Genomic DNA, 13,496 nt, shown 5'->3' with positions numbered 1-13,496 from the left:
AAAAAGAGAATAGTAGGCTATTTAGAGCCCCATAGGAAACATAAGATGGTTGCTAATGTTCAGACTAGGCTCTGCAAGGATGCAGTTTATGTGGATAAGCAGCAGTTAACTGTTAATACTTCTGTTTATCTAACTGTGCGGCTGCCAATTAAGAGTATTAAGAAGTCACTAATTCTATTTTGAAGGTTCATATCAAATAGTCTTGATAATTTAATATAAAATTTAATATGAAATATTATTTAATGTAAGATCTTAGAACAACAGGTAGGCAAAGGAGTTACTGCATTTATTTTGTGTTTATAATGAGACCTAAAAACTGATGATCATGGCATACAAGTAACAAGAAAATAACATTCACATTTAATAATACAACAGCATGGCAAAGTCCTGTAATTATAATGTTTCATGCAGTAATTCAGACTGAATTAAAGTCCATTTTGTCACATGTTTTCTTGTTTCATCCTTTTGATTAAAGTTTTACGAAGTGGACTAGCCTAGACTATTCTTCCTGTTCCTGAAGTATTTGATACAGCTGGAGCAGAAATATATTGAAACACTATCCTGCAAATTGCTGCTTGCTTGGTGGTGCTTTAAAAATGAGTTTAATGGTTTTGTTAGAACTTAATCACATCATTGTATTACGTTCAAGGGCCTTGTAGACATCAGTATTGACTGATTAATAAGCTTCTCATTACTGGTTTAAGTTACTAGGTTATGATGTAAAACATAAGCGGTAGTAGTATTACAATCTTAAAATGCATTTGACTGTCTTATGCAAATAATAATACATGTTCTTCAAATACTTGCAGGATCTGGTTTCTTTGTGCAATTTCCATAACTACGATAACTTGAGACACTTTGCAAAAAAGCTTGATCCTCGCAGAGAAGGTGGTGATCAGCGGGTAAGTTAATACGTGTGTTTAGTGAGCACTGCTTGTAGGCATTAAAAGAAATATGGGAAGTTCTTCTCTAAATGCAAAACTGCTCAATGACATGTACTGCATCAAAGCTTTCAGATAACCTACCTAGTTTACAGTATTAGTGGACACTTACCTGTGTGGACCATGCTATCACAGGGTTTTGTGTAGTAGAATTTCATACTAGATTTGTAACTCCATTTCATGCAGTTCATCTCCCTTGCTAGACTAAGTATGTGGTATTGAATAACAGTTGCAGAGTCTTACTGTACTGGTTGCCTTTAATAAAGATTTGACCAGCTGATGGGCTTAGCCTTTCTGTGCTGTGCTGCAATGCATGAGATGTGTGTTCAGCATTTTTTTTGCAGTGATACCTCTGAGACCACATGACTTGCTGAGAGTTGCACAGGCAGTGAATTAGGTGTTACAGGGCTGTAGATAAGTGCCTGTTTCTAAGAAAGTGGTATAAGCAATCTCTGGGAATGAACTGAATCCACTCCAGCTACAGTACAAAAGATGAAAGTGTGAGGGTGCTTGAGATAAGCAAAAGCTCTGCTTTTATTACCATTAATGTTTTAACTAAGGCATGAAGATTTCAATGGGAGAAGATACAGTAGAATGATTTTAAAAAGGCTTCTATTTGCATGTGTGCATCTAAAAAATACCCAGTTTGGAATTTGAGTTTTTTATAACTGGAAAAGAGAAAATAAGAGTTTTATGTGAAGAGGTGAAAAACTTGAGTCTGTTAGCATTGACTGCAAGTATGGATTTTTTTTCCTTCAAATACACTAATAAATAATGTATGTTGCTTGAACAACTAGCATTCCTTTGGACCAATGGACTATGAGAATCTCCAGCAAGAACTTGCTTTAAAAGAAACAGTATGGAAAAAAGTGTCACCTGAATCAAACGAGGACATCTCCAGAACCGTAGTGTATAGAATGGAAGGTCGGGGAGAGCAAAACTAAACGAATGGGTTCTAGTTTCACTCAAATCTTCATTTTAAAAGCCCTCAAGCATCTCTAGATTTAACTTTGATTTGAATATTGTTTGCCTGGTGTTTCGTTTATATATCCATTTTGTGTAAATTCTGTATGCTATACCAAAAAGACTGTCAAAGCTCAAGCGTGGGGGGAAGCACATACAAACAACAAAACCCAAAGCTGTTAACTGACTGTTGTAGTTACATAAAACACACTTGCTCCAAAAAAAAAGGAAGAAAAAAAAGAAAATAAAAAGGAAAATCTGAATGTTTTCAAAGATATACCACTTCTGTGTATATCTGTTTATTTTTGTTTATATCTGAGAATTTTAAGTCAATTAACTTTAAGAGATAAGCAAGAACTTGTGATGTCTCCTCTGCATGTAAAGAGAGAAGAATTTGAATTAAAATATAAAAATATAAAGTAAAATAGTGTCAGCAACATACAGCAAGTTCATGGATCTCTAAATAATTGTATGTTAAGTGGAGATAGGTTCTGAGTCATGATATTACCATTATCTTATTTTAATGTGAGCTTTCAAATTGTTCTGATCAGAAATAGATCCTTTGGATAGGCCATGCTAGTGAAGATAATATCTTGAGGGTTTTTTTATCAAACCTTTAATAATTGCTAATGCTAAAATTTAAATAAAAAGAACAAAAATGGCTGGGGAGGACTGGGAGAAGGGGAAAAAAACCCTGCCTTGTTTGCAAGTTGACTAATGCAGCAGAAAAATTTCTGACCAAACTATTTTGAGTGTCTTGCTAGCTGCTTGTTCTGCCAGCTGGTAGCTATGACTCAGAAGTCTGCCTTACTAATAATGCTGGGCTCCACCCTAGAGAGGAATGTCAGCAATCTTGGGTTTAGAGCAGCAACCAACTGAGTAGTGAACAGGAAGTATATTCAGAGTAAAGCAGATAGGTAGATACTATTAAAATTGTTTACAATTAACTTATTTTTCAACTGCTTATGTGTGTGCATGTTCATGTATAAAATGAGAGCAATATTTTTAAAAGTTACCACATGAGCAAATTTTTTTAAAGTTATCATTAATTGCTACTTTTTAAAGTCTTTACTGAGTTTGCACCTCTGTCAGCTTGCTAAGAAACAGGACTTGCGTTCTTCTACAGGCAACGCATCTGTTCATCTGCACTTGATAATCATTTTGAGTCTCTTGAGTAGGGTATAGCTTGACATGGTGTAAGTAAGCTTCAAATAGGCTCAATAGGCAATGCTGGACAGAGGGCACAGACTTGCTAAATTCTTGACACATGTAGCTATTAGATTCTTAATGATGTTAAAAGTCGTAGAAAGTTATTCTGTGTAAAGCTTTCCCCTTTATAAGTTTGCAGATAACTTGATAGACACCACCCCCAGAGTCCTGGCTTATATAACTGCAGAAAACTCATCCAAGTAATGATAAATGGTATTCATTGAGGATTTTGAAAGACAAAGACAGATAACTCCTTAGTAAAGCCTTCTTCCCCCCTCCCTGCCCATTGCCCTTTTTAGTTTGTCTAAAACTCCAGAGTGCATTCATATAGGAGTTCTGCGTAAGGGGAGAGTTAGGTTTTTTCCTGCCCCTTTTTTGACCCATCTGAATGTTTATTAATTCAGGAAGATGCATAAAGCAAAGCTGATGTTCTCTGAGGAAGCAAGCTGTTCTTAATTGCTTTGTTTAGGTATTGTTAGTCTTGCATAGACATTTGAAATAAGCTCTGAGTAAGCCCTGAATAGTCTTCATCTAGTAGTGTCTTACAAAAGGATGGGCTTCCCATCTTTGAAGCGTGGGATTAAAATGTTTAAGCAAAACAATACAGAATATCAATTTTCAGTGAATTTGAAGTCTTACTGGGATGAAGAGGTAAATCTGCAGTGCAGATGTTGGTAATATTGTCAGTAATAAATTGCTGAGTAATAGCTGGTTTATAATCATCACTGATGATAAGGTCAGGTTTGTCAGTGCTTATCTTGAAAATAAACTAAAGGCAAAGTCTTGAGTTATAAAAATATCTCATCTATTTGAAGATTTTACAGAAAGCTAGTAGTTACAGAGACAAATCAAGGATATAGATCCTGCAAAACAACATGTCTTTACCTGAAATACTCTCGATTGCAAGAGGGAAAATAAGGTGTCTGCTGCTACTAGAAAGTATTTACAGTGATGACATGTTGCTAGTTAAATTACTGATTCAATTAAAAAAGGAAAATGTATGATGCAGGATTTGCTTGGTCTAACTCTACACGCAACATTTCCTGATTTTTAGTACTGTTTGAAGCTAATTCTAAAACCATGGTTGAAACCCAGATGGAATAATTTTCCATCTTCAACTTAAAAATCTGACCGTATTTATGCGTATCAGTTATATACAAAACTTGTGGTAGAAGCAAGTCCTGCGTGGAAGATCTAAAATTAAGGAAACGACTAGATCTTTAATATGCATAATAAGAATATTTAGGGTACAGCTTACACAATCTTTACTTTAGAGATAGATATGTGTATACATATATTACAGTTCTGTAATACATGCTTTGGAAGCCTGTCTCAGAATTTAAGCCAGCCTCTAGCCAGGAGGGATCAGGAGTAACTTGCCCACACTCAGTTGCTTGTTCTGGCCTGCCATGCCTGCAGATGGCTTGTACTGGTGGCAGGGTACACAGGCAGTGGGGACCATGGTTAGGCCTGCCATGACGACTTACCCATGTCTACGTTGTGTTTGGTGAGCGGGTCTGAAAGAACGCGGTGATAGAGGCTAGTCATTGAATGTTTGAAGTCTGCAACGGTTTTAGTGTTCACCTGTGCTACAGTAATAGCAATTCTTGATATTCAAGCATTTTAGCTGTTTGTTTGTTTTTCTTCGTCAGCATCATTAACATTTCATTAGAAATGTAAATGCTTTTTAAAATTTTACTTTAGCATTTGTGTTGTACCTTTTGGCTCAGTTGTTAAGTTACCTGTCTCGTTTTCCATTTTTCATTTGCATTGTATGTTATTTATGTATCTCGATTTCCAGCATGCTTATTTTTGTATTGTTTAATAAATTTATTTTAAGCTGATTTTTATTGTACTTTTTTTCTCTCAATGGAGAACAGATTTGCTCAAACACATTTTTGAGACTGAAGGTGGTGAGATAGTGAGCGCTCTGTTCTATAAAAGATAAAGTACTGGAGAAGTAGGTGGAATAAGCAGATTTGGTTAAACCAACCATTAAAAACCTTCCTAAGATTTCTTAAACACCTTGTACAATAATCTAGTTATTTTTCTCTTTGAATTATTATCTTCGAAAGTTGAAAGCAAAAATCAACTTTCTCACCGTGACTTTTCTGATATAAATGTCATGGTGCAGTAGGATATTAATGTCATGTATATTTGTGTGGTTTTGAAGATACTAATTCAGTCACTTGGAAAATACATGGTCAATGGTACCAACGGCATGGTAGTAACTGTTGATCCTGAGTATCATGACTTGAAAAATATAGCTTGTAATAAGTCAGGCATAGCAAGGTTGGTGGTCCAAAAACACATCCTTGTAGCAGCAACAGTGGGGGCTGAACAACAGTTAGTTGAATCTGGGTTCCTGGCAAAGCACTTGCCCTTTGTCACAGGCTTTTTTTTCCATGAAAACTATTTGAGCTGCTAAATAGTAGACATACTTATCATGTGATGGATTTTGCACTGGAAACAAGCCTGTATTGAAAATGGCTGTAACTATTTAGCTTTTCCGTAGGTTGGTTTATAAACTGCAGTTACTTGTACGACGTTTTTAAAGTCAGCTGTATGTTTTATTGTACATAAACTACCACGTATCAGAAGAGTTTATTCTCAAAGTCATAAAGACAAGGAAAAGTAGAAGAGTAGCAAGTACAAAGAGAGAACCACGGGTGATTTACTGTAGAATTATTTTGGCTTTTACTAGTTTTCATTGTGCATTTGTGTCAAAAGACCAGTGGGGTGGGTAGATGAATAAAAGGCAATGGAGTCAGAAGGGGGTGGGTGGGAGGGGGATAAGAGAATGTTGGTTTTCCATTTGTTCTTATTTCTCTTGGTCTTGATACATACATGTCATTGATGCGCAGTAGTTAGCTGTGAGCAATAATTTATATAGTTTATATATAGTGTTTTAGTGTCCAAAACATTGTTTGTAGGCTTTTACTATTTTATTTTTTTAATTTTCTTTAAATATTTCTGTAGTTTTCTGGCAGGAGTTCAGAAGCAGTTATTCCAGTGAAAGAAGAATAGACATTTTTCCAGCAGAGTTCTTACTGGGTTGACTGAATACAACTAATGATTTATCTTCAGTGCAGGGTCTCTTGAGGAATTTGAATGTCACAAATGTCTATAGTAATTGCAGGGATGGCAAGAAGCTTTTAGTCAGGTAGGAAAATAATCTAGAGCTTTGTTTCTTTTATCATGCTGCTATCTTGTCTGTTCCACACCTCTCGGCCGGTCTAGAAAATGCATGACTAAGTAGTAGGTATAGTAACGTGCTTTTAAAGGGTGGGTCACAAACAACCCCATTTTCTCTCAGTAATTTGTCCTGGTGTGTTGAATAGTTGGTTGCAATCTAAATTACTAAACTACCTACTTTGAATCAAGTGTGCTTTTCAGTTTACCATTTACGTATTCTAGAGAATATTACGTGCAAAATAGAAATGCCCTGTTTCATTTTGCTTTTCATGCAAGTAGAAGTTACTTTATTATTGGTATCTAATACTGCTTTATGCAGATGTTATCACTTGAGCACTTAGCCATTTGGAAGCTGGTTGTGGTTTTTCTTTCAAGATCTACAGTTCAGTTAATTCTGAGAATTCACATGCCTTCTGTGCATAGCAGAAGCATAATGGTTACATCTGAAGCTGCAGTTTAAGTAGGTAAAGCCCTACAGTAGAGTTTAGCATGGCAGAAGTGTGGTGGTGGCAAGTCTGTTGTGTTTTTGTGGAGTTTTGGGAGGGGATATTTTTATGTGGTGGTTTTGTTTACTTGGTTTTTTTCCCTCACCAGTTGAACTAGTTTAAACAGAACTTACTTGAGTAATGAAGCTGACATGAATGCAGGACCTAGAGCTAGAGTAAGGCTGTTAGTTAACTGGACCATGCAGATCTTAAAAGAGGAAGAAACAGGGGTGTTTAGATGTTGGAAGAATAACAGGCATTTTGACACCTCGGCACTAAGGCTGATGATGAAAACAGGGTTGGAGGAAGGACAAGTGGAAAGGGAAATAATTCTGAATGCTTTTCTAGCCTCAAAGATGTTCCAGCTAGCTGTACTTTCATGTATTTCATTTATGCAGCGGGCATGTGAGGGAGCATATCTGTTGTAAAGTAACGCTTCCTGTGTTAGCTGCTGCTCTGCTCTGGTTTTGACCCAGCTGGCATGTAGCTGGTGCTTTCTCTGCTGTCATCCGCATGCTTTCCTGATACCAGTTATGCTTGCAGAAGGCAAAACTGTCTTCTGCATATCTTCCTTCCAGATTTCCTTTAACCCCTTTGTCTGATCAGTTACAGCGGATGTTCTTCAGTTAAGTAGCACTATTATTCTGTGAATTTGGGGCAGCAGGTAGTGCTTCTCCCCTTAAAGATCAGCGTGCATTCATTTCATTGTTATTTGGTCAGACTTGGAGTAAAGTCTGACATACCCTCCCACCCCACCCCATATTTGCACTTCTATTAATCTGGCATGATTTTTCGGTGAAACTGCTTGAATTTGATTCTTATTTTTACATTGTTGAATATTCTGGAAATTTGAACTAATTGTTTTGCTGATACAGTCAGCAAACATCTGTTGTTTTCTTTGGAATGTTCTTCACTAGCAAAGTGCTATTGTTAATTAGGCATTTTACTTTGGTTGCCAAAGAGCTGGTGTGCAGAATTTGAAGTATTCAGGTGTTACTACAAGATTCTTGTGCACACTGTAAATTGGGGTTTTATCTTCATACTCTGTCTTAACTTAAACTCAGTAAACTTAAGTTTAACTTAACTTGGTGCAATCATCACGACCTAGTGTGGGAGATTCTAGTGACTATCATCAACCTAAGAAGGACTCCATAAGGTTATAGAGCTTGGAAGGGATCTCTGGAAATCATTTAGTCCAACCTCCTGCTTAAAGTAGGGTCTGACATCAGTCAGTTAGATCATTTTGCTCAGGGACTTTGCCGGTCAAGTGCTGAACACCCCAAAGGACGGGGTTTCTGTAACCCCACTGGGTAACCTGTCCAGTGCTTTACTGCTTCCATCAAAGAATTTTTTTTCCTAACCCCCACTTGAAATTTTCCCTGTCTGCAGCTTGTGATGATGACTCCTGTCTTCTCACTGTGCACGATGAGCTTTCCATCATGTGGAAATCTGATGGCCTTTAGGGAATCCTAGAAGTGGCACAGCTAAAAATGGCTTTCGGTCAACAATAACTACATTTTCACCTCCTGCTCTATTTTTCTACTGGATCCTATTTTTTTCCTTTTTCATTATATCACTGAAAATAGAGTGATTTAAGGATTTGAAAAGGCCAGCTTCCCTTTTTGTTTTTCTACTAAAGCATAACAGGCTAAGTGCAAATGTGGAAGTATGTTATTTGCTGAGGGACAGCATGTTACTATTAGGACCCCTTGTGATCAGGGCGCTTATCAAAACAATGAACTGAGAACACGAGTGATAGGAAGAGATAATGTTGCTTGCTTCCTGTTGATGTCATTCACTAGTCCAGCTTTTTCCTTGAGGCAGGCAACTTTATTGTTTGTTCAGGAATTCATTCAGTATCAGTCTTTTGGCCTGATAGACGTGGGTTTGGTTTTGTGCGTAGCTTAGGCTTTCTGTATGGGAAGTGCATTTCACACTTTTAAAGGACTATTAAACTTCTCCAACGTCTAATTATTGCAAGACAACTGATTAAAATGTCAGCTCTGTCTGGGAATAAACTGTTCTGATCAAACATGTTCAGAATAACCCTACCTATGCCATTGCAATAAAGAATTAAGAGTTACGATTGAGGACGTGGAGGTGTAGGCTAGAACAGCTGAGTACATTTTGGCCCATATACCAGAGGCTGATGGGGAGTAATGCAATCTGGAGATAAAACCATGGAGGCGGAACATCTGTTCAAGCTAATGACTATTTCTGATGCAACAAAAGTAGATACTGAATAAATAGTCTAAAAATTAGAAGGTTTCTAGAAACTTGTTCCTAATAGTTTAGAAACAACACTCCCAACAAAAATGGGGTGCAAATTTCTGGTAAGATTTCCCCTAATCTGCTGTCAACCTGCAGAGTGTAATCAGTCTCTTGCTAGTACAGTTCCAGTAAGTATCTTTGGAGAATATCGTCCTTGCTTTTGGGAATAATTCCAGCTCCAGGTCCCCCAGTTAGGAGTAAACTGTTGTCCATAAATTGCAAAGGACCTATATAGCCTGGGAAGCAGGAGCATTGCTCTAGTGGGTATCAGTTGTAGTCAATAGGGCCTTGGAAAGGCAGACATTCTTTTGTCCTCTCAGCTTAATACAGCTAGTGTCAGTAAAGCACCCATCACTGTTCTGCTTTATTCATGTGATTATCGTTGATCCCAGTCCTTTGGTTCCAAATCTTCTAAATCTTGCAGTGTAAGTAATGTCTGTATCCACTACTTCAAAGGCTCTTGGGTTTTTTTCCCCCTACATCCAGAGTTAACTGGTCAGTCCTTGTTCCCCTTGTAAGGTTTCTATATATATTTTGTATGCTTTTTGTCACAGAATTGTTTTGCAGGGGTTAGCCCATGAAAAAGGACTGAACAGGAACTACCAAAGTCTGTATCAGGAGATGGCGATGACCCCAAGATTCCTGTAATAGTTTATTGCAAGCATTATTTTACCATTTTGGAACTTCCAGTCATCGTAATTTTCTGACAAAACATTATTTCATTGTGATAAGAAGTGCTGAAGAAGTTTGACAGCAGAGAAAGTTAAAGCCTGTGAGAGGATCATTCATTTTCTTCCACGTAACTTTGATGCTTTAGACATGGCAGCAAGATTCATGTATTTCCATCCAAGCTACTGATGGCAAATGCAGACCACCTAAAACTGAAAATATGCCTGCTGTTCACTTCTGACTTGAAGGGTGGAAGGTCTTTATGCCTTTAATGTTTCACTTGACCTAGTGAAGTGTTTTGTTGAAATAACTTGTCTACCTACTATTCCTTTGACATGCCATTCATGGCAAACAACGCAGCAGTAGCATCATCAGGAGAGGAGCCAGGTTGGATTTTTCTATTACTTCCTCTTGTTAAGTCATGGTTCTCTGGCATGGAACTGCCTGATTGACTGCAGTTATTCTAACTCGGTTTTCCTTATTAGGTCTTATTCTGCTTGCTGGCATGATTTACGAGTTTATTAATGTTCATGAAATTTTGATTTGGTGGGTTTTTGGCTTTTTTTTTTTTTAAGTGGAATCAGCCAGCTTTAGGTCTTCAGCTTAGTCAAAGTTCATTACATTTTTACTTCGTATTTTGGGAGTTTTTTCAGTAGTACACTTAATTCTGTTGTCTGCAAGAAGAAAAAGTGTGTTAATTCATTTATTCTGCAGAAGAAAAGAGAGCAGGTGGAACCAAGCATGACCATGCTAATTGTAATCTAGTCAGGGCAGTTTTGATACTCAAGTTTCTCTCTTCCCACTATTCGAATCTTTTGAAATCGACATAATCATCCCCAAAGCAAAGGTCATGGGTATAAAACAAAGGATAACGCATCTGGAAGTAAATGTCAGTGAGCAGCACTTGAGATTAGCTACTCTTCTACCAGACTCATGTATTACTCTGAGCACATGTGCATGAGGAAGGAAGCTCTCTAGTCAGTACATCATTATCTAAGCTCTGGTGAAGCTTCATCATTGCTAAAGTCCTCCTGTGTTGAAAAATTTAGGAGCATCTGTCAGTTTCTCAGGGTTATCTGTGGATGAGTGGTATTTGCCTTGTCCATCCTAGTACCTGTTCTTAATATTCCATACCACAGTTGGGTATAAAGGAACCTTGAGGCCTTTTTGCAGGAATTGTCTTCCAACTAGAAAAGCTTCTGTTCCTGGGGTCTTGTGATCTAATACTGATGGAGTCAGTGGCTCTGAATCTTAAGCTCTGGCTTGTGTGGGTTTTCTGTGTACCCCTTGAAGCAGTTCATCTTTAGCGGTGGTTTTATCTGCTAGAAAGGGGAAAGACAAAACCAGTCGTGCACTGCTCTTCCCACAGCGTTTCCTGCTGCCATGCTGAGTTCCCCCTGCCCCTGTACAGGACAGGATAAATTGCCTTATCCATGCACCTTAGATGTTCTTACGGTATTATACAATAATTTCTAGTAAATATTAGGTATTTCATTCTTGCGGGAGAGGCTTGTACGCAGGGATTCAGTTCAGCTTTGGTTTGTGTGACCCACTCTGCACCTTTGGAGTTAGTATTGGTGAAGGATTGATTCTTCTGCCTCCAGTGGAGGAGGCAGGGGTGGGAGTGTGGGAGCTGAGAAACACGGCTGGCCAAAATAGGCTCGGCCCACCCCCATGGGGTTGACACATCTCAGGAGTGGAATAGATGGGCATGGTGTTTCTGAAAGAATCTGTTAGTGAAGGTAAGTAGATGTTTCACTTAATCTAGTAAACATTTTGTTTAATCATTTAACTTAATTCATTTTAATTAGTCTTATCTGTAATTTAAACAGAATCAGTTTGCTAGTACTTTAGAATTAATCAATAGCCATAACTATAAATAATAAGTCATTGCAAATTCACAGTGTTTGTTGTGATCAAATTAGGTCTTTGAAGCTTGACATCTTCAAGGACAGTTCAATCAGTGCTGTTGTTACTGTCTTTCAGGCACTTGAGCTAAACCAGACCTATTATAAAGTAGACTATTATTTATGAATTTGAAAACTATATTGGAAATGTGTAGTATTTTATATTTCATTTACAAGATACTACATCTCCTTTATCACTTAAAAGTTATAAGAATTAAATGCGTGATCTCTGCATATGCAGCGGCTGAATTAGTTGTAGAACTGAGCTCAATCCTATCGATGGTCCTTGCTTTTTTCCATCTGAGTTAAAGGATATTTTTTTGACTCCTTGAAGAGCTCGCATCTCCTGCCTGTTAGTATTTAAGATCATTCAGCTTTTTCACAGGTAGAGAGATGTTTTGAGGAATACGGGTGAGGCAGACTCTTCCCAGAAGTGGCCACTTACGAGCAAGAGGCTGGTATTGCAAGAGGTTTAGTCTCTCTTTCGTGGCTCCAGATGTGATTGGAAGGAAAAGTACTTTTTGCTCCCAGTTACTGTGTCCTCTGAACTTTAGTTAGGCTTTTAACATTTTATGCAAGATAGCACAGTAACAGACCAGGAAAGATGGACAAACAGGGTATTGGGCTAGTTTGTAGCAAGTATCATTTTTAGATGCTTTTAAATACCTAGAGTAAACCATTCTGATAAAAAAGGACTTCAGGCAGAGGAGAAATGCTGTTTACTTTGAAATCCTAGAATCGTAGAATGGTTAGGGTTCAAGGGACCTTAAAGACCAAAATGTGCTATTGATTTGCAATTTTGGGTGGCATAATCTAGTACTCTAGACTTTTAGACCTATCTCTAAAACGTTTGAATCTGAAGGAAATGTGAGTGGTAGAAATCCATTTGAAACCAATAGGTGAGTAGGGAGAGAGAGGGAAATGTCTCTGCTCAGCCCTCAACTCCAGGAAGGCTGCTCTTTTCCTTTTGTGACTTTAGCCTACATGTGTTCCAGTAAAGGAGATTAGCAGGTGTTCTTAAGATTGAAGGAAGGGGTTTCTGATGATTTTTTTGTTCATTTTTGCTTTTTTTTTTCTGGTGTTGAGAGAAATCTTCAATATATAAATGGTTTAATTAAATGTTTCTTACATTCAGCTACATACACAGCTTCTGCGACAAGTACTAAGATTGAGCTACTGGTACAAGCTTGTTTGTATGTTAGTGTTCCTGTGTCTGAATTGAACTTAGTCAGTACTCCTTCCACTGTTTAGAGATTTTTAAAGAGACACTTTTAGGATTATAGAAAACTTTTTGTCAGTATGTACCAGCCAATTCAGAAATGTAGCAAGTTGGAAGAAGAAAATGACCAACTTCATTCTGAAAGATTGAATTTGGATTTGAAACAGTTTTAAAAGCTGAATTGCAGTAAGACATTTAAAATCCTACTGGGATTTTTTTCCAGCTTGAGACACAATTTATAGAGAAAGTAAGTCTCATGATCACATAATTGTTCTGATGAATTGATCTGTTTGTTAGCAAATGTACCTGTCTCATAACTTTTCCTTCCTCTGTCTGAAGTGCACTGTGATGCTGAGGGCAGAGGTGGTAGCCCTTTGGTGCCTGCCCTTGAACTTCTCTTCTCTGGAAGTTCTCTCTCATGCCCTTACTTGCTGCCTGCTAATTGGGCAGCAGTTCATTTCCCATAACCTGCTTAGCTGCTTTTAGCAGTTGCTGCCTGCTGCTGTCCTGATCTGTCATTAGATCAGTACTTTAAAGGTCAGAAACCTTTTCAACTTAGAAAATGATCCAGTACATTTGTATCCTTTATAATAAAGTATAAATTCATGAAAAAGCAGGAATATTACCTAAAATAATG

At 37.6% G+C, this 13,496-nt stretch overlaps 1 protein-coding gene across 1 annotated transcript in view; it reads left to right on the top strand.

Moving 5' to 3' along the window:
• The window catches only part of LOC104413422 (glutaminase kidney isoform, mitochondrial), a gene marked incomplete at its 5' end in the record, with an annotated part of 54,978 nt that overhangs the window by 30,169 nt on the left and 11,313 nt on the right, over positions 1–13,496 (top strand). Inside the window, one exon of the mRNA XM_010024408.1 lies at positions 810–902. Coding sequence (XP_010022710.1) covers positions 810–902 — 93 coding nt within the window. The remainder of the gene's footprint in view (positions 1–809; positions 903–13,496) is intronic.

The sequence above is a fragment of the Nestor notabilis genome, unplaced genomic scaffold, assembly GCF_000696875.1.
Source record: "Nestor notabilis isolate BGI_N333 unplaced genomic scaffold, ASM69687v1 scaffold7921, whole genome shotgun sequence".
Taxonomy (NCBI): Eukaryota; Metazoa; Chordata; class Aves; order Psittaciformes; family Psittacidae; genus Nestor; species Nestor notabilis.
The sequence above is the reverse complement of the archived record's forward strand: the minus strand, read 5'-3'. Positions and strand labels throughout refer to the sequence as shown.